This window comes from Candoia aspera, chromosome 1, assembly GCF_035149785.1.
Source record: "Candoia aspera isolate rCanAsp1 chromosome 1, rCanAsp1.hap2, whole genome shotgun sequence".
NCBI lineage: Eukaryota > Metazoa > Chordata > Lepidosauria > Squamata > Boidae > Candoia > Candoia aspera.
The window spans coordinates 176,812,723-176,838,294 of record NC_086153.1 but is presented as its reverse complement, the minus strand read 5'-3'; the positions used below and the strand labels follow the sequence as shown (position 1 = coordinate 176,838,294).

Here is a 25,572-nt window from a genome sequence, read left to right as displayed (position 1 = left end):
CCCCTCATGCGAATCTGTATCGCAGAGTACTATGAGGCTCGTAGTCCTTCAGTGGGAGGCGCTCGTGCGGGTCTCCTTCGCCGGTTTGGACTCCCTCGCAGTTGCTCTGTGGGCGGGGCCTGAAGTTTGAGGGGCCTCGGGGTCGCCGGCGGTCGCTGCTGCTCAGAAAAAGAGCTGGCGGAGGGAGGGGCTGTTCTTGGGTCGACCCCAGACGGTTCTCGGTCTGCTCCACAGTACTGGGGGGCGTTTGCCCCCCTCTCCCGACGGTTGCTGCCGCTGCTCACCGAGAGGCTAGAAGGCAAAGCACTCGCGGCCCGGGTCAGCCTAATCCCCTCGGGGGCGATTCTGCTCGGGAGGAAAACGCACGAGGCACGATGGGGCGGACTTCCCGGTAAATTTGCAGAAGGTAACACACGCAAGTTTATTTCGGGACCTGGTGTAAAGGAGAGAGTCCGTGCAACGTGGGAAGAAACGAGTGTACGTGTGGAATGGGAAGGCAGGACGCCAAGTGTCACCTCCCCACTCGGTTTCTGTAAAACATGGCTTATTCGCACTAAACCTTCCTAGGTGCTTATTATTCCGGCTAAATTAGCTGTGATCCTTTTGGGTGGTTAAAGCTGTTGCCTCTTATAATACTTTATATCGTGCGATCTGAGAAAACTTCGGAGACCGAGTCTGCCAGTGCTTGTGATGCTTCTCTAGATGAAAGCAGAGATACGCTGCGCTCTGCAGGAATCAGATACTCAAAAGGCTTTGACTAGATTTTTGAAGGTTCTACCTTCATAGACTCTTTAGTGAAAGGTTAGCAGTAGTATTTGTTAACGTTAAGATGCCTAGGTCATGAGATATTCTTGATCCTATGTGCAGCTTGATTACATACATTCTTATTATAATTCACCTGGCTGCATTTAGCCCAACATGTAGTTCAAGCATGTGCTGATACCCATTTAAGCCGACTGACAGTAGATCTTTCTGTTATGGATTGAGTTACATCCTGCACCTTCCTAATACATTTAAGTGATTTGAATACTGACTCTAAGCATCTGACTTATTCCTCCTGCCTTCCTCCATCCCCATTTTCTGGTAGGCTGCCTACCTTAAAAAAAAAAGTATTTATTTCTGGGGGAGTGGGGTGGGTAACTATTCTAGTTTGTTAAAGCTAGCACAAAAGAGAATCCAGTGCTGGCTATAATTTCTGGCCATTGCTTTAGCTACCTAAGATTGATGGGAGGTTTAGTACAGATTGAGAAAAGCTTTTATAATAAAATTAACTTGTTGGTCTTTAAGACATACACAATCCTTTTTTAATGGAGGAATCTGTGATCTTGCAAAATGTGTTGGGGACAGTATGGGTAGGTTGTAGTCAACATAGAAAGTATGCATGTCCAGATTAAAAATCAGGCTTTCTATAAACCCCCTATAAATTGATGTTTTCTACCTATTCATTCACTCCCATCTTAGCTAGTATTAAAACTTACAGAAAATCTTTAGCACTTGAGACAGGATTTTGGGAGAAGATGACTTGGGCATATGCATGCAAACTTTTTAAGGTATTTCTTATTTTTGAAGTCTAGTATATTATTTCATCTTTATTTAAAAGGAAACCCATTAAAACAGCTACAGGCCTCTTTGAGGAGAGTATTACTGTGTTGTCTGTGTGATGAAAACAAAGTTGATGCAAAGAATTTTGGAAATGATTTTCCTGGAGTTCATTCCTGGACATGTTATTTTATAAGTATGTATACTGTATAATGTATACATAGGTACATATGTGAGGAAATAATATATTTTAAAAACAAATTGGTTGCTGAGACAAAAGTATGTTTGCATGACATGCTAATTTAAGTTGACCTATAATCATGACACAGTATGGCAAACCATAACCAACTGTGTTTCATTTGTTAAGGTAGCTGCCAGTTGACACTTGGGGGAGGAGTCTTTCATTATCAGCACCAGTGTTAGATGGGGTGGGGGCTGACCACCTCTCTTGATGTTATTTCCCTACTACCCAGATGTACCTACCTCTATGTTCAGATTCAAAAGCAGAGTACGATTTCAAATATTTTTGATGAGCTGTGGTGGGGATCATTAATTCCACCTGGAATACTATTCGTTGGAGGATTTGTGTAGAAGTTTGGGGCCACAGAGGAAAAGAGACATCTTTGGTTGATACCTGGATTTTGAATGTACTGTACTCTTTAATATCTTAATGTTCTATTTCAGGGTAAATGGGTTTGCATGATATTTTCCATGAACTAAGGCAGTTCCATGTCTTGTTTGGTAAGCACATTTTTTTTAATCTTTGAAATCTAGCAGGTATTAAGTTTACACCTATACTGTTTGCATGTTGAAAATATAATAAAAAGCTACAAAGAGAGATTCTTTTGTCTATAAAGAGCATTGCAGAGAGCGGGTCACAACTGAGGTCTCTCTCCATTGCTTTTAAATGGAATCTTCCTTGAACTGTAGGAATACAACACAAAATTGTTTAATGCCTCCTCTCATGCTACATCTTAATATAATGTTCAGGTTCAGGCCCCAAAGCAAGTTGTTAATGAACAATATCCCAAGCTAAAGATTATAGGAATAAAATTAAGAATTAGAAGAGCCACTTAGATGACCAAGTCTAACATCTACAGGTAGTGCTCGCTTAATGACCACAATTGAGACCAAAATTTTGGTTGCTAAGCAAAGCAGTCATTAAGTGAATCACCACAGTCGTTAAGGAAATCATGTGGTTCCCCATTGATTTTGCTTTGCCAAAATCCAGCCAGGAAGGTTGAAAATGGCAATCACATGACCATGGGATGCTGCAACAGTCATAAATGCGAACCGGTTGCCAAGTGCCCAAATCATGCAGGGATGCTGTGATGTTGTAAGTGTGAGCACCAGTTGTAAGTCAGTTTTTTCAGCACTGTCATAAGTCTGAACTGTCACTAAATGAATGGTCATTAAGTGAGGACTTCTTGTATCTTATTTATGTAGCTCTGTATGCAAATTTATTCCAAGGAGAACTACTTAGTTTTAAAAAAATGGACATAATCATGATTTTTAAAATGGACCTTTCGAAGTCCCCAAACCCACTCATTTGGCCACATTGTTTGGAAAGGGTTCATTTGTTATTATGTATTAAAGGTAATTCATTATTACTATGAGCTGAGGTTGCAGTTTCATATCATAACTGATGAGTAGAGATTAGTGAGTTACATTTTAAAGACTTTATTTCTCCACTTTCAAATTTCTTTCTAGGACTGTTCCTGTATTCTACGGACACGAGTTGAATCTATTAGAGTAGAAAAGCAATCGGAAAGCATCAGTAGTCAAGACTTGGTAAGAAAGCATTTATCTTATCTTAACTGAACTAATATAATGTGTCCTATCACAATCATGTCTACATACTGGATAAAATTTATACAGTCTATTTTATATTAACTTTGAGTTATATATGTCAAATTAAAATGCCTGCTGTATTCATTCTTGCAAAGAATTGCCTATTTTATTGCAAGAATTAATAAAGGCCAGTTCCTTCAAGACTGTTAGGCCATTAAAGATCTATCCAGTGCAGCTGTATGAAGTAATTCAGAGGCCTTGCTCTCATCCCTTTTGCTGAATAGAGATTACAGGTAGTCCTTACTACAGTGCTTAACAACAGTAATTGGGACCAGAATTTCCATTACTAAGTGATAGAGTTGTAAAGCATGATGTCATGTGACTGCATCGCTTAGCAATGGCAATCCTGGCAGTCCCTGTTGCTGTCGTTAAGCAAGAATCATGGATTGTTAAGACCTCCTCGCAACTTCCTGCCTGCTTCCAAAAGCCTAAGTCAGTAGGGAAGCCCGCTGGAAGATGTAAGTCCCAAGTGGCTTGCAAGCAGGCCAGCGGGCAGGTAAATGGCAGCTGCTAGGTGGGGGAGGGTGGGTGGGTGTTGTAGCAGCATGTGCAAGCAATATTGGGCCTGGGGGTGGCTGCTGCTGGGTGAGGGAGACTTCTCTCCTAGCTTCTCCATTGACTTTGCTTGTGGGAAGCCAGCAGGGAAGGTTACAAATGGCAATCACATGACCTTGGGATGCTGCAACTGTCCTAAGTGCAAGCTGGTTGCCAAGCACCCAGATCACAATCACATGACTGTGGGGGTGGTGTGACGGCTGGAACTTTGAGGACCTGTCATAAATTCCCCAGGTTCAGCTCCGTCACAACTTTGAACAGTCACTGAATGAGTGGTCAGTGATCAAGGACTACCTGTATGCCTTTAGAGAATTGGAATTACATAGTGAATACATTTGTTGTCCTCTGGAGTATATGGTAGCATTTTTTAATAGGATATATGTTTCAGTATTTTGGTTTTAATGTACTTACATTGTACAATATCTTGAATGAAAATGAATGCCTGGCTTTTTCATGGATTGATTGATGGACTGAAAGGTGTACCTTACCTGATCAGCCACATAAGGTAGATGATTTAATTCTTTAGAAATTAAATACACTGAACTTGATTGAAAAAAATCACATCCTGATTAAAGAAGCCCTTGCTGGAAGGGAAGATGGCCGACTGAACAGATTGCCCGCAGTTTGCCCGCAGACTGCCTGAACAGACTGCCCTAACACCTCCCACTCAGCAGGCAGACCTGGCAGCATGGGACTCTTTTGGGGGGCACAGGCAGGCTTTTCCTGTTGCCCTAGAGTGCTTTCATGGATAGAAAACACTCGGAATCACTCCATTTGTACTTCAGAACGTCACCTCGTAGCCTGAGGATCATAAACAGCATTGGCGCTAATCCAGTAAGAGGAGATGGGAATCAGGGGTACCACCATTTTCCAGGCCATGCTGAAGCCCCTTTGGGACACTAGGTCAAGTCTTTCTCATTCCAAAATCACCCAATTTATATATTTTCAAGGTTTGTACCTCAAGAGAAACTCTCCACAGCAAGAAGAAATGAAGCTCTTGCTGTTAAACATTTTGCTGTTTCTGGATTACCCTTAAAATCTTCCTTTAAATGCTGGCTTACTTCCCATTTAAAATTTAAGGAGGACTGAGGAAAAAATAAGCACCTCTCTGTTACTATTCTTGTATCTAACTTGAAGGATGTAACCTTCTCCTACACGCTTAATTTGATGTTCTGAGTTTTCAGCTTTTTGCTCACTTTCCTTGGACACTGTATCTGCTGGTTTGCATACTTTCTGTTTTGTCAATATCATTCAGTAGCTTCTGGAAGTCTTTCATAGGGAGCTAGAAATTACTCGTTGGATTATGGAAGACCTTAAGCGACCGTTTCAGGACTCTGTGCCGAGCTGTGTGCTGATTTCAAACAAATTCTCCATGAAACTACTCAAGCTATTTTGCAAGATGTTAGGGATATTATTTTTAAAAGATATCAATTGGCTGAGGGCTTTCTGAAGGGAGTGGAAGAGATATATCAAGAAGGAGGCATTTTTTCCAATCGTGAGAATCCAGAATGTGGAGGCATGCTAATTGATGGATATGTGCTGCTCAGGTCACTCATGCCCTTGTTATCTCTCAGATAGACTATTGCAATGCGCTCTACATGGGGCTACCCTTGAAAAGTATCTGGAAGCTTCAGCTGGTCCAGAATGCAGCTGCGCGAGCTGTTTTTGGTGCCCCCAGAAGGGCACATGTAACACCACTGCTGCGCGAGCTGCATTGGGTACCAGTTTGTTTCCGGGTCCAATTCAAGGTGTTGGTTATTACCTTTAAAGCCCTACATGGCATGGGACTAGGTTACCTGAGGGACTGCCTCTTCCCCATTACATCAACCCGTCCCATCCGATCGTGCAGAGAGGGCATGCTACGGACCCCGTCTGTAAAAGAATTTCATCTGGTGGGTTCCAGGAAGCGGGCCTTCTCCACAGTAGCTCCCGCCCTGTGGAACATGCTGCCCCCGGAGGTGAGATTGGCCCCATCGCTCCTGGCCTTTCGGCAGAGTCTGAAGACCTGGTTCTGCCGCCTTGCTTGGGGTGGAGAGGGGAATAGAGTTACATGGGGATGGTTGTTATAGACCACTCCTCCCACACTTGGACTGTTTTAGATGTTTCATCGCTTGGATTTTTTATTCTTTATTCTTTATTTCTATTTTTAGTATTTTTACTGTATTTTATTTTTTGTATTATTCTGATGGTTTTAATTACTTGTTGTAAACCACCCAGAGGCCTCCGACTGGAGGAGATGGGCGGGGATAAATTAGATAGATAGATAGATAGATAGATATGGGCGGGGATAAATTAGATAGATAGATAGATAGATAGATAGATAGATAGATAGATAGATAGATAGATAATTCGACTCGCAAGATAACGACTGGTCTGTTTCTCTCAGGGTTTGTTTCGAGAATGGGATAGCTCTGGTATGGGGGAAGTTTTTTGCAGACTTTCTAAGGGGGCCACTCAGGCTCCATGATTCATTTATAAAAAAATGTCCTGTGTTTAATATGGAGACAAATAAATGTTCTGGTTTACTATGAGGTGGGATAAGAGATTAAGAATAAGTATGTGAATTGATTCAAAGTTGGTTTAATTTTTTTTTAAGATACAATAGAGGCAAAGAAGATGAATATGTTAAAGATTGTATAATTAAATGGGCTAAGAATTTTGGGTACAAGATTATGATAGAACAATGGGAAAACATGTGGAACAAAGGTCTGAAATTCACTTTGAACTATAATTCGAAAGATAATTTTTATAAAATGATGTACCGTTGGTATTATATCCTGATAAACTGTCTAAAATGTATAATGGGATATCAAATGTCTGTTGGAAATGCTTACGGGGGGAAGGAACTTTCTATCACTTATGGTGGACTTGTGGAAAAAGTAAGAAATTCTGGAGCCGAATATGTAGTACTATTCAAAAGATTCTCAGAGTGGATTTGCAATTGAAACCGGAGCTGTTTCTCCTGGGTTTGATGGACCAATAGTTTGAGAAGCAACATGGAGCTCTGTTCTGATATATGATAACAGCAGCAAGACTCTTATATGCCCAAAGATGGAAGGATGCACAAATTCCCTCAATGGAGGACTGGATGATTAAGTTGATGGAATGGGCGCAAACGGCTAAGCTGACAGCATGGATAAGAGAAAACACCGTAACTGGATTCGCTTCTATCTGGAAGCTGCTCTTGAACTATTTGCTTGTAACACAAAAGAATGAAGTTTTGACTTTAGGTTTTGATGATTGAATGGTTTGATTTTAGAGATACAATGTTACTAAATGTTTAATAAATTAATAGTAAGAGATAAAAAAAAAGAAGCCCTTGCCATCAAAAGCCAGGCAAAATTAAAAACCAATTGGTACATTTCAGTCTGGAAATGTTGGCAGATCTTCAAAGTTTATGTGAAACTACACCATATTATATGATAAAAGTTAATAAATATGTTTGCTTTTCAGACAGATGAACTTGCTGTATGCTGGGGCCAATCAACTCAAAGAGGAGATGAACCGATACTGTGGTCCTCTGATGTATCACACTATGATCTCCAGGTGGAGATAGGTGATTATTTTATGACCTGAAAGATGTTCCTCTTCTGTCTAAGTGAGAGAGCTTTAGTCTATACCTGCACTGAAGTTATGGACCAGAAATTTTGCTCTTTGCCCCCTCCCCCCACCAAGAGTTGTGATGTATACATTAATTTTATCTTTATTAATGCTTGCTTGTGTTTTACAATCTATTCCCATTTAACTTCTTGTCTTGCCTTTGATTGTGGTATTGGTAAGACTTTTTTTTTTTTGATCCATTCACTGCTATAAAGGATAACTTACATTGGGGCAATGTGCATGTCTAGTTTTTCAGCTGCAAAATCTGTCACCAGTGCATGTTTGCATCTTCTTCGTTGCCTCAGATCCTGCATGAGGGTATAAGAAGAGGGGAATACTGCCCCTTCATGATAGTGTTACACAAGCATCTTTGTATGTTACTGGCACACAATACTAGTAATTGATATGAAGATATCTGTTATGCTAATGAGCTGCTTAAGATATATTTCAAATGAACTTCAGTTGGTGTCCCTATTAAATCACCAGTTTCAATTCTTATTTCATTTTTTCATGCATTATTGTCTTAAACATATTTAACATACTGCACCAAAGTTCACTGATGTCTTCTGAATACTGGATGAAGGAAATAGCTTTCAGAATCATAGCTGTGTTGTCCTCTGGTTCAAGTCAGCTATTTCATTATGCTTGCTTTGAAAGGTGTTCTTTTTCGAAATTGTTAAGGTTTTTGAATGCTGTTTGATAGAGTAATAAAAAACTAATTTTATTTATTTATTTATTTGTATATTACCCATTCCCAAAGATTCTTTAATTAATTAATTAATTAATTAATAAGAATGTTAAGTGATACATTCCTGTTTCTTTATAGGAAAGGGATGCAACAACCTAACTTCAATCTACCTCGCCCGTCATATCCCTACAGGAACACTGGTGGCTGTAAGAATTACAGATCTAGAAAGATGTTCTGAAGAACTCTTAAAAGCTTTACAAGTAAACGAGATTTTAAACGTGATATATAATGCTTGAAAGTAAAAATTCTATAAGTTGAGACTCTTACCTACAGTATATCCCCATATTCTTAATGTATGCAAAGAAATTCAGAAATATATTAAATGTGTAACAGCTTTCTCAGGTAATTTCAGCTTTACATTTCTGACATTATAATAAACTATCCCTTTTTCTGATTCAGGGATTGTTTTCAGATCACTAATGCTCTATGATGAGGCAGTTTGGTGCAGTGGTTAAGGCATCAGGCTAGAAACCGGGAGACTGCAAGTTCTAGTCCTGCCTGAGGCACAAAACCAGCTGGGGACCTTGGGCCAGTCCCTCTCTCTCAGCCCTGGGAAGCAGGCAAGGGAAAACCACTTCTGAAAAACCTTGCCAAGAAAACTGCAGGGACTTGTCCAGGCAGTCACCAGGAGTCAAAAGCTGACTTGAAGGCACGCACACACACATACAGTGTCCTATGGCTAAAACTGTATGGAGTATTTCCTGTCTTTTAGATTATTAAAACATTTATTCCTTTCTCTAGAATGAGGTGATATTATCCCACTCTTTCCGACATCCAAACATCTTGACTTTCTGGGCAGTGTTTACTGCTGGAAGTTGGCTTTGGGTTATTTCTCCTTTTATGGCATACAGTAAGTACTCTGTTTACAAAGATATATCCTTATTTCCTTATTTATTAAATTCCTTCTGCACATGCAGAGCAATTCAGCTTACTAGTACCTAGTTTGTGGAATTTTTTATACCTCCAAGTGGGATAATTACTTAAGAGGAAAACAGCAAGACTACTTTTTGAAATAGAGAATTGCTTCAGTTGCAGGCTTTAGAGGCCAGTGGTGAAACAGTGTAGTCCTGGAGTGGCACTCCTGGCTCCTTTGCAATGTGCTGAGTCCTTCTTAGATCATGCACATCTGTACCGTACCCAGGAGCTCTTCCTGAGCTTCTTCTGAAACACGGTGAGAGAGCAAAGAATTCGATCATTCTAATTATAGTAGAAAATGTCTGGGCCAGCCCTGACCTCCCTATATTTATAAGGGTATAATGTTGAGTTACTACTAAACCTTGGGCTCTTTTTTCTAGATTCAGCCAGTTGTCTCTTGAGGACTTACTTCCCTGAAGGCATGAGTGAAGCTTTGATAGGAAATATCCTCTTTGGCGCAATTAGTGGATTGAACTATATGCATCAGCATGGTTACATTCACAGGTATTATGGGAGAACTTTATTGGAATCTGTCCAGTGATTTCAGCTGGAACTTGAAAAGTTCTGTGATTATTTTGTTTTATCTATTTTCTTTCAATAGCATTCTTTGATTATGATGGATATCCTTGTCAATTATAACAATTTATGTTCTCATCTTTCAATCACCGTTCTCAGAGTGGATCCCAAAATTCCAAAATGCTTTAAAATACATTAAAACCTCACAAATATTCTAATTATTTGAATATATCATGCTTGAGTATGTTATGATGTGACTCTTTAGTTCCTGGTCCAAGGCATTTTCTGACAAGATGCATGAGCTTATCAAGGCTTCATTCCCCTGGTTTCTCTTTGCTAACTCTTAAATTTTAAGAAACCTTTGAAGTTTCTAAATACATTGTGAAGAATTGGTGCAACAGGGAGTAGGACACAAAAGAAAACCTGAGGCATCTATATGAGCTCTTGTGTTTAGCTAAGTGATCTCTTTGAATTGTTGCCACAACTGTTTACAGTGAAGTAATTTGGACATGTGTTCTCTGTGTTGTGACTTCTACTTTATAAAGCCCTAAGTTTCTTTACATTACAGACTCTTCTAGTTGGTACTCTCGGGTATAAAATGAGTATGTTGAGGTAGCAAGATCCGTATATAGTTTTGTGGAAAACAAACATACAAATAAAAAGCATATACTAAAATAGTCACAACCTTACTAAAATTAGAAATCCTGAAATATTGTTTAAACTGGCATTTTGAAAAAAAAAGAAAAAAATCAAGATAATTTTGTTCTCAAATATTGAGACTCAAAATCTAGTTGTGGAGGGAAGAGAATTAGAAAAAAATGTGAAAAAATGGGTCACATCAACCTAGAACAGTTGTCTTACATTGCACTGACCAAGGGATTACTCATACACATTTCACACCATGGGCTTTTCTTGAATCTTCCTCAGCCCTAGAAGCATATTGGGAGTTGTAAGCTGGCAATGGCTAATTTGTCTCCACAAACTACCACACAACAGCTCACAAATCTTCTCTGTTTCCCTCTAGCCACAGAGGAAGCTACCTGATCTCTATCCATTTTCTCTCTGTGCATGTAGATATGGGCTGAACCTTTGGAAGGCTGGATGGTGGGGCGGGTTGTAGGATGAATCCAGCCTGCAAGCCAGAAGTTTATCATCCCAGTCTTGCAGAAAAGTAGAGTGGGAAAGATTTGGTGCCTTCTTGGGGTAAGGCCTATTTAATGAATCATTTGAAATTGTCACATCAGGCCGAGGCATCTTTTACATTGTGGTGAGCATCTCTTCTAGCTACATCTTCACAGACTGAGATCTGCTATTTATTAGTCAAGAGTAATTCTTAACTAAAATCAAGAGTAACACAATCAAGAACAGCATCAAGGTTAACATAAGCAGCATATCTCAACTGCTTGCTTGCTTTTCGATACAATAAGGAATAGTAAAACCTTTAAGCTATAGAAAAGAATCAAACCTTTAGGAGAGGTGTCAGAATCTTAATATGTATTTAACGGAATAAGTTTTCTCACAAGACAATTGGGGTTTTAATTAATTAATTTGTTTGTTTGTATTTCAGAAGTATTAAAGCTAGCCACATACTGATTTCAGGGGATGGCCTAGTTTATCTGTCAGGCTTAAACCACCTCTATAGTTTAGTCAGCAGTGGACAACAGTTAAAAGCTGTGTATGACTTCCCCCAGTTCAGTACATCTATGCTTCCTTGGCTGAGTCCTGAACTACTGAGGCAGGTCAGTATATATTAGATTTCATTGTGGCTCTGTGTTTGTGCTGTATATACTGCCTCAGAAATTCATTAAATATTAAATTCTGCACACTCGAAATTAATTATGTTATGCTTGCATTCTTTATTATTTTATAAACATTGGTATTTAATGTTATATCTAAAACTATGTATGCACTATGAGTCTGTGATGCACTACAATTATACTATGATTCCAAGATGTATATTCCACTTTATTTAAAAAATGGTATCTCTGAATCAGTATAGTCCCATGTGCAATTGCTCTTGCCAAATTATCATTGAAAATTAGGAAGGCTGTCCTTATATGTACATAGTAAAATAGATGTTTCTAATTCCTCTATTTCTGTTATCATTTCTTCCTGGTAGAATTTAATTTGTTGTTTTAATTGACTGTTGTAAACCGCCCAGAGTCCCCCAGTGGGAGGAGATGGGCGGGGACAAATTGAATGAATGAATGAATGAATGAATGAATGAATAAATAAATTTCCAACATTCTGGCAAAAATATATTTGCCGTAGTAGTTGAGATGTTCATAAAAACCCTCTGGCTTTCTTTGAAAGAATTTGTATAAATAGTGAAGCAATATCATCTTCAGATCAAGGTTCTTCTACCCAATGACTTAAAATGTATTTTCATTATTTCTTAGGTTAACCATTTCATATATCATATATGGAAGAAGTTACCATTTGAAATAGATGCTTTCCATAGGATCTGTGTGTATCCCTTTATACATTACAAGTATCTTTCTAATATAAGATTCCATACACAGATGGCCGGGCACATACATATGCATATACACACACATACACATATATAAAATGATCTGCCTGACTCAATCCACTTCTGAGTGAAGTCCTCTTCACTGAAAGTTACAGACTGTAATCTGGTATGCTGGTCCAGTGGCGGATTGGTAGATCTTTTTCACTTCTCCATCTAGGGCTGAGGGAGAGGGAGTGAGTGAGTGATGGTGCCAGTATCGCACAGCCGGCTTCTGTGCCTAAGGGTGAGGTAGAATCTGGATCTCTCTGGTCCAGCACCTTCATAACTATGTATCAGTAGCTCGCATATATATATGTCTGTGTGTATGTGTGTACATCCTCTGAAATGTTTTCCATTTTCCAGCAGATATGAAACTTACCTATTAGCTCAAAATTAATGTTAATCATATAATTTGTCCGTTTCTGTATTATGCATTGTTAAAAAGGGTGGTTTTAGTTTTGGAAATGGTTCAATTTCAAATTCATGATTTTGGAGTTAAATACGTTAATAATCTAATAGTACTCTGTTCTTTATAATGCTACCTTAAAAAAAAAACAAATCTGGAAAGAGTTAGCTTGAGTAAGGCTGATGGGGTTTCTGTTTAATCAGATAAAAACACTGGAGATAATTCTGGGGCTAGCCTGCTTTTTAAAAATTGTTATTAATATGAGGTTTGGTTTTCTTTTAAAGCTAATGAAATCTTGCAGCACTGATCTTTGTTTCTGTAACTTCCAGACTTGACTCTTGCAAGTTAATTACATGAGGCAGCTTTTGAAGATATTTAGAACAATGTTTCTCCACCTAGGCAACTTTAAGATGTGTGGACTTCAACTCTCAGATGCAATCTTAAATGATGCAGCACTCACCTGCATTTCTACTTTGGCCAGCTGTTCTGGTTGTCAATTCAAGGGGCTAGTTTAAACTTCACAAGCTTCAACTGCTGGGGCCCTTTTATATCCCTCTCTCTCCTTTTCTTTGATGGCTGGTGTATTTGTATTATTTGCGGATATTTCTAAAAAGTCTTCCCATTCATGGAAATATTTTATTTGAATGGGGAGAGGAGCATTCCTCTCTTACTTGTAGCCTATCACACATTGTCAATATTTGCCCCAGATTTTGGGAGAAGAATAGAATATATTTGGATGTATGTCATACATACATCAAGGAGGGGAAAGACCATGTACTGTATGCAATACTGCATTTTGCTGACTGTGTGTTAAGGGTTTTTTTTTAATGATTCATCTTGAGAAGCAGTGTACACTAATTTTGATTGTTTATTTCTTTATAGCTAGAATGTAAAGTATTTAAAAAAACAGGTTTTCCATCTCCTCTATTGATACCAAATATTTTGATGGACATTCAAGCACAAGTACATTAAAATTTGTGCACATTTTCAGTGAAGATAGATTTCAAGATAACTTTATTATGATAGCGCTGATAATATATTTTACATATGAAACCATATGAATTTCTTGAATGCAGCAAAGATAGCTCTTGTGAAATTGCATGTCATTGATATTTAAAATAGCTGAATACTGTATAGCCTAATTGTATACTTCAGAGGTGAAGCATTTTTATTTAAGTTAGTAGACTTATTCCAAATGTACAAATAATAGAATTGCACATAGCATGTTTAAATTTCTCACCTGCGTAGGCATCCATTTCTTCACATGCATGGACAAGCTTGGAGCAATTGAGTTTGTCTGATAAGTCTTTTCTTCTATAGGATATGCATGGATATAATGTGAAATCTGACATCTATAGTGTGGGCATTACAGCTTGTGAACTAGCTAATGGGCGTGTACCTTTTCAGGATATGCCTCGCACACAGGTAAAGCATAAAATCCCTAGATTTGGTTCTTAATAACTAACTGAATAACTGACATTGTCAAGAGCATAAGCCAACTCTGCATTTTTTTACGTACCTAGAATGTTCAGTTCTCTAAGAAGCACTGTTTTGAGTGTGTTTGGTTTGGATGTAGTGATTTGTCATTAAGTTCACTGTTTGCTTGGCTCTTGCAAGGACCAGTCCAGGAAGCACTGCTCTTGATCATTTGACTTAATTGCCCTTCCTTGGCAGCACAGCAGTATGTCACTAGGATTTTGTTACATGTGCTCCCAATTCCGGCTTATGGTCACTCACTCACACACTCACAGCCTGTTGAGGCACGCAGTTCTTGTAAGCCCCCTCCACCCCCCGCTGTCTACCTGGGTTTTCCAGATAGGTGCGGCTTGAGCAGATGAGACACACAACCCTGGTCAACAGCCAGGATATAATTAGGGGCACACACAAATCACTTCCAACCGAACACGGAGACACAACAGGTTCTTTGAAATACACGGAGACCCAGTGAATTTAAAGTAACAGCAAAACTTTACTGGTTACAATGTACATTTGCTCTTTCTCACATGCACACACACACACATCCACACTTACCCACGTCCTTCTCAACTAGGCTGCCAGGCACTAGCTAGAGGGACGGAAGCTGCCAAGTCTGGATCCAAAGATGACTCAAAGAGTGGGCGGGCATCAGGACCCCTTTTTATCCCCCAAATATCCTTGCTTTGTTGATTCACAAGACTGGCAGCTACTCTTGCCTTGTTAATTTACAAGTCTGGTAGCTGTTGATGGGATGGGGAAGATTTTCCATGTGCTCAGGCCCAAATTCCTTCGTCTGGTTCAGATGACATTTTTTTGTTCGTTTCCTTAATGATGTATTTCCTTCTTACCTACCTCCCTGGTAGATAAGAAGGAAACAAGATTTTAGACAGGATTCCTGGCTTTTTGTCCTCTCTCTGCTTATGTGCCTGCTTCATCTTTAGTTATGGTATTTTCAGCCTAGTCTCACAATTTAACTCCCAAAGAATATTGAAAACTACAGAAGACGGGGGAAACTTGCATGCTTTATAACTTTTTCCAATAAATGCTTTTTGTAAAACTCTGACTATTATTTAATGCAGCCATAATGTACTATTCTTATGTTGACTAAGACAGACCTTGGAAATTTTGTTTTCATTTAGTCATGGTGTTTCTCTACCACTCTGTTCCAAAATGGCTCCAACATTGTCCATGTCTTTCTACCAGATGCTGCTGCAAAAGCTTAAAGGCCCGTCTTACTGTCCTTGGGCTATAAATACTTTTTCATGTGGTGAATCTAGGATAAAAAATTCCCAGTCAGGAATTGATTCTGGAATTGGGGAAAGCATGACACGCACAATGACAAGTGAGAGACTACCGACTCCACCTAAAACCTTCTCTCCTGCTTTCCATAATTTGATAGAATTGTGTTTGCATCAGGACCCAGAACAAAGGTAATGCTTTAGAATAACACGCAAATTACAGTTTAGTTGTTATAAACTGAAGTTAGAGTTAGGTTTTGAAAGCCTGGTTTATATGAGTTTCATACAGTATTACCAAATTGTAATTACCAAATTGTAATTGTCAACAGGACATCCATGATTACTCATAATTATCAGAAGACCATAATATCCCCAGATGGCAACTACAAGATAAAAATAAAATTTTAAAACAACTTTTTAAAATGTCTGTAATCTCATTATATCACCAAATTTTGAAAGATTTTAATATGAGAGTATGTGAAATAATAGTATTCTCATGTAAGTCTTCAGGGATTTTTAAAATTTAGTTTTCATGTAATCTCAGGTAGGTTTTATTGTATGGTAAGATTGCTGACCCCTTAAGGAGTAATACAGTATATGCAAAAATATAAGTCTGAGCAGATGACTCAACCTGCATCTTTCATGGCACTGTGTCATTGACCATGCTGACAGATTAATGAGAGTTGAAAGAAAATATTTGGAGGGCTACATTTTTTTTCTATTCATGGCCTTACGTATATTAAATTGTATCTTTATTAAGACAGTAATATTTATGTTTTTAGCATGCACTGCTATGTCAGTCAATTAAAAGGCAGCTGATGAAGCTTCATTTTTAATTGGCTGTTGTAAATTTAAAACTGTTCATATTTGAAGAGAAAAATACATTTTTACAGAGTTAATTCTGTTTTTAAACTATCTGTTATAATGAGGATGTGTGGATAGGATAATTAAAATGGGAAAAATATTAATTCTTCTTTCAATCAACTGATTCTGTAAAAGGCTGCAAGAGGAGGGGAAATAATTACCAGCTAACTGTTTCCAAAGGTTAAAAATCTAAGTTTTGTGTTTTCCTTCTGGGATATAGGCCATCAGCAAGAGGTCTTTTGTCACATGCTTTTTTCAAGCAGGTGAGTTTGTTATGCATTTTCTTAGATATTCTAGCTGCATAAAATTACTAAGGCTTTGGGTCTAGAAAACATGCTGGAAGCATCAACAGCTCTGACTTGAAGAGGGAGGATTCTGTTTGCAGCAGTTTGAGTTTAATATATAAATTGTGCACTGATGTAATAATGTACTAATGCCATTTCTGCAAGCATGAGTTGTGTATAATGGGCGGTGTCCAGGCACAAGCCCCGTTTGAGATTAAGGTGTTGCATTTCTGTTTGTGATTGCTTACAGAACTGCAGTTTAGGGCCCTTATAAGCTGTTCCTGTTCTCTGTTTTATTTCAAAGAACCCAGGGATCGTGCCCATGGTACTGGAATTGGTATTTGTTTGCCTTGCCTTGCCTTACCTGCAGCACTGCCAGCAATGCTTCTTTTTTCTTTTTAAACTCGTAGTTGGGGATATACTGTACAAAATAATAGTAATTACAAGTATGTGTTTTCATTGGAAGTCCAGTACTATAAAATGATTCTTCATCGGAAATACACATTCTGGGGGGACTGGCGGGGAGGAGGGGGGTTATAGCTAATTCTGGAAATGCAAAATATCTTATTTCTGATTATAAAATCACAAGCACCATGGATAATAACCAGTATCAAGAAGCTCAACTGTGTTTGTGCAACAGAGTATTTAAATACTCTCTTCATCCATGGAGTCCCAGTCCCGACTGCATCCCCACACTATATATGCTTTCAAGTTCCTTTCTGAAAAGAAGAGATCTTGAGGGCTTTAGATACCGGCAGTCAGGATGGGCAGTTGCTACTCCATACATTTTTTTTTGCAACGTAAAAGTTTCCTTCTCACCCACCCATCTGGGAAAAAAAACTTTTTTTTAGCAATTAAGGATAATAGAACATCCATATCTTCTGCAGTATGCATTTCTGATTTATGTCTTTCTGCATAAAAGAGTTACATTTAATTAATTAATGTTCTGTCTTTCACTGTGGGGCTCAAGGCAGCCTATGTAGCACTCTCACCTCTATTTTTTTATTAAATGTAATTATTCACATTCAGGGGAAGGGAGATGAACATAGGCTATTGACTAAAGCAGTGATTCTTAAACTCTTTGACCCAATTTCTCCTTTTTCTGTCTTGAATAATGTCATTACCCTCCCCCCCAAAACGCCAGACTCTATTGTTTTAAACAAGTATCTTGGCAGCAGCAGTCCCAAACTAGATCCTTGACTCACAAACCAGCAATTACAAATTGCCCCATTGCTCCAAGGTTATGCCCAAATTATCCTGCAGTTTGAGAACCACTGAACTAAAGGATGGCAATGTCATCTGGATTTATGATGAAATTGCCACCTTTAATCAGACCTATTGAAAGGCCTGTCTGGAAGCAGCCCTCGATAGTCATAGCCTTCCATTAGCACTCACTGATTCTATGAGCTTTAGTTAGTAACAACAGTTAACATTTAGGCAGCCAGAACTTGAGAATCTGCATTATCTTTCCATAAACCTCTCAGAAGGTATTCGTAACTGTTTTTAATAGATGTGTGATATAAGGTCATTATTCCAATCACTGCCTTCTCCCTTTTCAGGTGAAAGAACAAACAAAGAGTTCACTACTTTCACTCTTGCCTCCTGCCATCCAACACAGTCAGGCACAAATACCAACAGTGCGTTCAGCTGCCATCTCGAATAAATCTGAATGTAGGTTGCCAAATGAGAAAGACATATATTGGGAATTTTAGGAATACTAAAACCATACTTCTGACATCTTTGGAAAATAATGTGATTTACTTGCTGCTTTTGTTGAAATAGTTTTTGTTTTGGTATACTTGAAAATGCTAAATGATTGTACAAATGATGCTATACATAGAAATTTCTTCAAAGTGGTACTCTGAGAATTTATTAACCTTTACTAATTGAATTTCAGAAATATCTGTACACTTCTGAACAAAGATTTCTTTGTTACATCTGAAGTGTGATGGTATCCATTTGTATAGTAAAACTTTACTTGGAATGGCATGTGCTATTATAGTGCTTATGTGCTATGACTGCTTTTCCAGTATTAATCTAAAATATTTTTTCTATTCTCTATTAATACATTGTTAATCATCTCCTTATCATCAAATTTATATCATATACATAGACTTCTTTAAAATATAGTGTCTTTTCCTACTTGCAAAAATATCAATGTGCAAACCTCTGAGAGTGCTGGAAATCTACTACGTGACCTTCAGTGGTTGTCAAAGTAGCCATCACTGTAACTTGAAAGAAACAGCTGTGATCTTTTAATGGAACATGTGTCTTTGCAAAATCTAATCAAGGAAAAAATAATTTGCCAAATAAGAGCTTGAAATTACTTGACTATATACTTAAGAATATTACTTAGTTTCCATAGCTTTAATTGTGATTTGCTGTTCAGGGATTACACATACTCAACCTTTGAATAGGTAGCCAAAATTTGAACCAAAATTTGTAGGACTAATATAAAAGAGATCTATATTACTTAGGCAAAGCATAAGAACTGTTGGCCATAAAGTTCTGCTGAACTACATGAGTATGATTGCAACAGTACATTAGCGTTAGCCCACTGCTGCAAAGTACATTGTAGAAGGCTCTGAGCTGTAGTCAGTGGTGTCATTCCACTGAAATACAAGCATCTACCAATAGTCCATGATTCATAGTCCACCTCCTTTCCACTCCATAGCTCCAGGGGCAGTGGAAGAGCAAGGAGAAGTCTGGTTAATACTAGTATTTGAAAAAAAGGTGACTTTCAGCTTAACATCTTGATCTTGTAGCTTTGCTTTTTTCTTTTTCTTTTTTTTTTTTTTGAGAAGAGAAAGATCAGTCCAAATTATAAACAGGAAATATCAGACTGACAGAAAAAAAAGGCTGCTTTCTGTGAATAGTACTGTGAATAATTGAATAAAGTAAACCTAAATTCTTGTTATCTATATAACATACTTTGGGCGATAGTTTTAATATTTTATTAACAATTTTTCATTAATGTACATTTATTTGCTCATGTAAAAATAGAAATTAGTTTTAAGTATATAATCTTAATTATCATCGCAAGTGTCCTTTTAACTAGGAAACTACTGAAGAAAAATTATGTATTTTCCACCTAATTCTGACAAATTTAACTGTAATAAAATGTTATTTAACAAAAGTCATTTGAGTGAATGATGCCTTATTGCGTGCTTATTGGTAAGAGAATTAATATAGAATACTAGCATTTTAACTTAGAAGCCCTATTGTTTTAGACAGGCATACTGTTGAGTAAGCATGAGTAGGATAATAGCCTAGAACTATTTTGAGACCATACCCAACTGTGGTCCGTAGCAAAATAGTACAAGAAATTTAACCTACAAAAAAACTGCACAGTATTTCTCTGTGGGTTCTAAAGCAAAAAATATGTAAGGAAACTAGTGAAAAGGTTTACCAGTGTTGTTTTGTTCTGTCAGGAAATGTCTGTCTTTGTGAGGAATAAACCATGATAATTTGTATTGCGTTAGTCGTCATAATTTTTGGCCAAAGACACTATGAAAAGTTTAAACTTTATACCAAATCATGTGTTTTATAGAGCTTTTTGTCTTAAAAAGTGCTTGCTAAAAACTACAGCAAAAAGCTTTAAAAACAATTTGATAAGTGTGTTGAACAACAACTAACAAAAATGTGTTTCAAACTTGTTTGAATTGGAATTGGTAGATTTTTTTTATCTGTCTTACCATTTTTGCATTGATCAATCTGGATTAGCATTTTAACTATTTTTTTCTAGGTTTATCAATACTTTGTATTAAAATACTTTTTGTGAAAAAGAACAGGTTTGGTCCTAAAGGCACACTACCCTGTCAGTTTGTAAATACATCATAAGAGTCATATTGATACACAGACTCTTGAAACTCTTATCCTCGAAATGAAAATAACTGAAAACCTAGGAATTTTTTTAATCTAACGACAGATTTCAACCACAAGTAGCTGTTTTAATACGAGTCACTAAATTGATGCTTCTTTGATGACCCTTTTGCAGAGCAGAACACAAATTTGGTGTTTAGCTTTTGGTACTAAGAGCGTCTAAAACTTTTCCCCTTCTTGTGACATTTAGTATTCATGACTACTGATTTATAGGTCAGTTTAATTCTTTTGTGGTATTCTTTAAAGTCTTTTTTATGGCATAAACCTTCATGGATTAAAGTCCATTTCACTGGATTGTGAAAGAATATACATACAATTTAGCCAAGGTGGGGGAAGAGAAAATAAAGGAAAGAGTCAAAGAGGAATTATATGCAATAAAGATACCGTGCCAATTATATAGAAGCATACTGGAAGAGTCATTTCAGTGAACATTAACAACAGGTTGCTAATCTGTAACTGATTCATCAAGTGGTCATTCAGACATTCAGCACATGTGGTTTAAGCCTACAGATTAACCTTCAGAAACTCTGGTGAGCCCCCCAACTTTCCTATTCAAGCATGCTCCTATTGAACACAGCTATCAACTCTCGGTTCCCAGGCCACCATACTGTAGTACCCATTAAGAATGGTGAGAAGATGTTGCTGCAGAGAGAAAGGAAGAATAATGCACAACAAAAATCACTTGAAGAACCATATGTCATACATATTTATTTATTTATTCAAATTTTGTTACCGTCCCTCTCCCCCAAAAGAGGGACCCTGGGCGGTTTACAATAGAATTAATACAATAACAATAAACATTAAAATCCCATAAAAATAAAAACAAGTTACAAATATAAATACAATATGAATAAATATAAAATCAAAGTGGCCCTATGATTCCAATCCGTTGGGAGGGGCTCTAAGGCGCAAGCCACCCCCAAGAATGGCTACCCACCTTCCCGCCCCAAGCAAGATGGCAGAACCAAGTCTTCAGGGCCTTCCTGAAGGTCAGGAGCGAAGGGACCTGCCTCACCTCCGGGCGCAAGAAGTTCCAAAGGGCGGGGGCCAGTGCAGAGAAGGCCTGCTTCCTGGACCCTGCCAGATGAAGTTCTCTTACAGACAGGGTCTATAACATGCCCTCTCTGCATGACTGGGTGGGGAGGCTTGAATTTATGGGGATTAGCCGGTCCCTCAGGTAACCTGGCCCCATGCCATGTATGGCTTTAAAGGTGATACCCAACAACTCGAATTGGACCCAGAAGCAAACTGGCACCCAGTGCAGCTCACGCAGTAAAAGTGTTATATGTGCCGATCTAGGGGCACCAAGAATAGCCCGTGTGGCTGCATTCTAAACCAGCTGAAGCTTCTGGATACTCTTCAAGTAGCCCCATGTAGAGCGCATTGCTGTAGTCTATATGGGAGATGACCAGGGTATGAGTGACTGTTCGGAGGGCTTCTCGCTCCAGGAACAGGCGTAACTGGCGCACAACCTGAAGCTGAGCCAAGGCCCTCCTGGCCATGACTGCCACCTGCTCTTTGAGCAGGAGCCGTGAGTCCAGGAGAACCCCCAAGTTATGCACTGCACTGCAACCCAATCCAGAACTAAAGATGACAATTTCCCAGAAGCAGAGGAGCCGTCAACCCACAGCCACTCTGTCTTACCAGGGATCAGCTGAAGCCTGTTGTTCCCCATCCAGACCCCCACAGCCCCCAGGCAGTTGAGAAAGGGCAGTCATGGCATCACTTACTTCACCTGGAATGGATATATATATGTCATGAGTAAGGATGGCGAGCAGGGGGCTCCCACCCAGACTGTCAAGCGCATGCGTAGCACTGAGGAACTGTTCAGCCATTCAAAGAGACACAGATCGGGACCGCCTTAACCTTTGGGGTTTATATGGCTGGGTTTTCCCACGCTTCCTCAGTTTGTTAGGATTCTTGTTAAGTACTACTAATAAATATTAGAGACCAAGTCATTGTCTCAGTGTGTTTCCTGGTAATCTGGACAATATAATTGCGTATCATCAGCATACTGATGATACCTCATCCCGTAGTGATGGATGATCTCACCCAGTGGTTTCATGTAGATGTTGAGAGGAGAGAGGACCGACCCCTGCGGCACCCCACAACGGAGAGGTTGAGGGTCAGATCTCTCACTCCCTATCACCACCGATTGGGACTGGCCCTGGAGGAAGGAGGCGAACCAGCGCAAAACCACACCGCCCACCCCCAAATCCCTGAGCCGCCCCAAAAGGATACCATGGTGGAAGGTATCAAAAGCCGCTGAGAGGTCAAGAAGAGCAAGGATGGATGCACTACCTCCATCCCGCTCCTGCCAGAGATCATCCATAAGTGCAACCAATGCAGTTTCTGTCCCATAACCGGGCCTGAAACCTGACTGGAAGGGGTCCAGATAATCCATTTCATCCAGGACCCTTGGTCTTGTCTTGCTGAATTGGAGTGGCATATACAGTATATGATGCTTTCAAGTCAGTCTTGATTCCTGGTGACTACATGGACAAGTCCATACAATTTTATTGGCAATATTTTTCAGAAATGGTTTGCCTTTGCCTGCTTGCTAGAGCTGAGAGAGAATGACTGGTCCAAGGTCACCCAGCTGGCTTTGTGCCTAATGCAGGACTAGAACGCACAGTCTCCCAGTTTCTATCCCAGTGTCTTTAACCATTATATCAAATTGACTCTCTAGAATGGCGTATATGCCCCAGCAAATAAGTAAATAAGTGGCTTCTAATTTTTTAGCGTTTCTGTGCATCAGACTTAGAGGACAATAGCAACTTTAGCTATTGGAGATAAAAGTCAAGAACTGCTGCTTTTAAGAAGTTATCTCCTTTAGTCCATATATCCAGACAGTGTTAAATAAAAGTAGGCAGTTGAGGTTGACAGCAACTTCACCAATATCCTGAAAGGATACCACAGGGGTGGCCATAGCCCTAGCAGCATGGCTTCACACTCATACAGTAGTGAGCTAGTGAACATTTTATTTTTTATTTATCTATTTTCTATCCCACCTTTATTATTATTTTTATAAATAACTCAAGGCAGCAAACATACCTAATACTCCTTCCTCCTCCTATTTTCCCCACAATAGCAACCCTGTGAGGTGAGTTGGGCTGAGAGAGTGTGACTGGCCCAAGGTCACCCAGCCGGCTTTCATGCCTAAGGCAGGACTAGAACTCACAGCCTCCTGGTTTCTAGCCCATTGCTTTAACCATTAGGCCAAACTGGCTCTCATTTCCTGATAGTCTGAACTGCTAAGGTAGAATAGATCTTCTGTGGCAAAAAAGACCCCTGTGCCTTGCATGGCAATCTTAGTACATCAAAATAAAAGGCTGAGTCTCATTGCATGTCCACACAGGGAAGCTCCATCCCCAGAGGTAGGAAGGCAAGCAAAGATCACTGCTGGCTGGATCTTCCCATCCTAAGGCCATTACCATCAACCACAAAATTGTTCTTCGTTTTAACATACATGTACTCATCATTCTATTCCCTTTCCAGGTAACCAACATTTTACAAAGTACAGAAAAGGGTTTCAGAAATGATAAGCAAAGTAACTTTTTCAACATAAGGAAAGGAAAGTTAAATCAAGTTTACAACAGCACATTCATTCCTCTGTACCTTTCTATCCTTAGAAACCATCCCTGCTTCCTCTATAATTACGTTTTAATTACCAGGCAGAAATTTCAGGGTTGTGTACTAGACTGGGACATAAATCAATCGATCAATCAATCAATCTATATCTATCTATCTATCTATCTATCTATCTATCTATCTATCTATCTATCTATCTCCATCCCAAGAGAAGGCAATGGAGTCACCACAAAAGCTTGACCCAAAAGAATATTATTTATGTTGCTTGAAGTCCACTTCACCAGAACTGCTATCCTCTCAGAGGGAAGTTTCTTTGAGAAGAGATGAATCTAGGAAATCTTGAGAGATCATGCTGTAACAAATCACCAGGTCCTGATGGCATCCATCTGACTAAGAAGTTTTAGAGAATTAAACATGAAAATTGTTGACCTCCTAGCAAAAGTATGTTAACTTATCCCTCAAATCATGCTCAGGGCTCAAGAACTCCAGTTTTCCAAAGCAGCTGATGCAATACCAATTGTTTTTAAAAGGTAACTCCTGGCCAGTCAATTTATCATCTGATTTGGGCATATTGGGAGAAATGGTCATCAAAGAAAAAATAACTAAGTACAGCATAATTCTGGGAAGATAAATCCTGCCTCACCAACCTCCTAAAGTTACTGAGAGTGCAGACAGGAATAGGATGAAGATGACGTTGTTAGTATTTTACCTGGATTTTTGAAAAGTGTTTGACAAAATTCCTTTTGGGTAAACTCAGTGGTCATGACAATCTGTCCCTTTATAGATTGCTAACTGGTTAAAAAAAAACAGCAAAGAATAGGAATAAATGGGCAATTCTCTCAATGCAGAGAAGAACTGGAGTTGGGACTGGTGCTTTTTAATTTGTTCATATGTTAACTTGGTTTAGAAGTAAGCAGTGAACTGGCCAAGTTTGTGGATGATATTAAAATGTTCTGGGTACTTGTGGAAGAGCCTTGGCAAGGCTAGAATAGGGGCAGTGCAATCCCTTTGGTCTTATCTCACTGGCCTTCAATACCGGTCATGATATCCTTCTGGAGAGCCTCTGGAAGATTGATCATGGGGGCCCTTTTTGCCATGGTTTTCTTCTTTCCTAAAGAACTAGTAATAGTGGTGAGAGGTTGAGCCCCAGACCTTCAAGTTGTTGGGTGACATAGGATTCAAAGCATTCTCTGTTCCATCTACATGAAACCATGGGGGGGGGGGGAGCATTCATTGGCATGGAGTCAAGTATAATAAGTATGTTGATACCTTATTACACAACTTGGCTCTGGGCTGAACAGGTAATGTTAAAGTGCTGAAGTTTTTTAGGAACTGGATGGGGAGGAATAATGGATTAGATGGTAATCCTAGCCAGATGGAGTGGTTTTGGCTTGGAAGACATCCAATTCTAGGAATATTCCATCTTTGATTCTGGCCAGGGTTATGCTTTCTCATACCAAGCTGTCGCATAGCATAGGCAGCAGGTGCAGATGTGGCCAAGGGGATTGTTGCAGTTTCATTTGGCGTGCCAGTTATGACCTGTTCTGACTTTACTTATTGCCACTCATGCCTTAGTCACCTCTCATTTGGACTAT

The 25,572-nt window shown here is 39.0% G+C and overlaps 1 protein-coding gene across 3 annotated transcripts; it reads left to right on the top strand.

Moving 5' to 3' along the window:
* The first annotated feature begins 53 nt into the window (after nt 1-53).
* On the top strand, nt 54-19,640 carry STRADB (STE20 related adaptor beta). 3 transcript variants are annotated; one of them, XM_063317988.1, is made up of 12 exons: nt 54-406; nt 2,224-2,280; nt 3,250-3,330; nt 7,399-7,501; nt 8,372-8,493; nt 9,035-9,143; nt 9,589-9,712; nt 11,292-11,463; nt 13,963-14,067; nt 15,322-15,548; nt 16,441-16,483; nt 18,064-19,640. In XM_063317988.1, the coding sequence occupies exons 2-12, from the start codon at nt 2,269-2,271 to the stop codon at nt 18,214-18,216; spliced, it is 1,251 nt and encodes a 416-aa protein (XP_063174058.1). In that variant the 5' UTR covers nt 54-406; nt 2,224-2,268; the 3' UTR covers nt 18,217-19,640. The 3 variants fall into 3 exon arrangements, with proteins under 3 accessions (XP_063174058.1, XP_063174059.1, XP_063174060.1); XM_063317989.1 differs by lacking the exon at nt 54-406 and adding an exon at nt 444-477; XM_063317990.1 differs by lacking the exon at nt 54-406 and adding an exon at nt 781-801.
* Nucleotides 19,641-25,572: the final 5,932 nt, after the last annotated feature.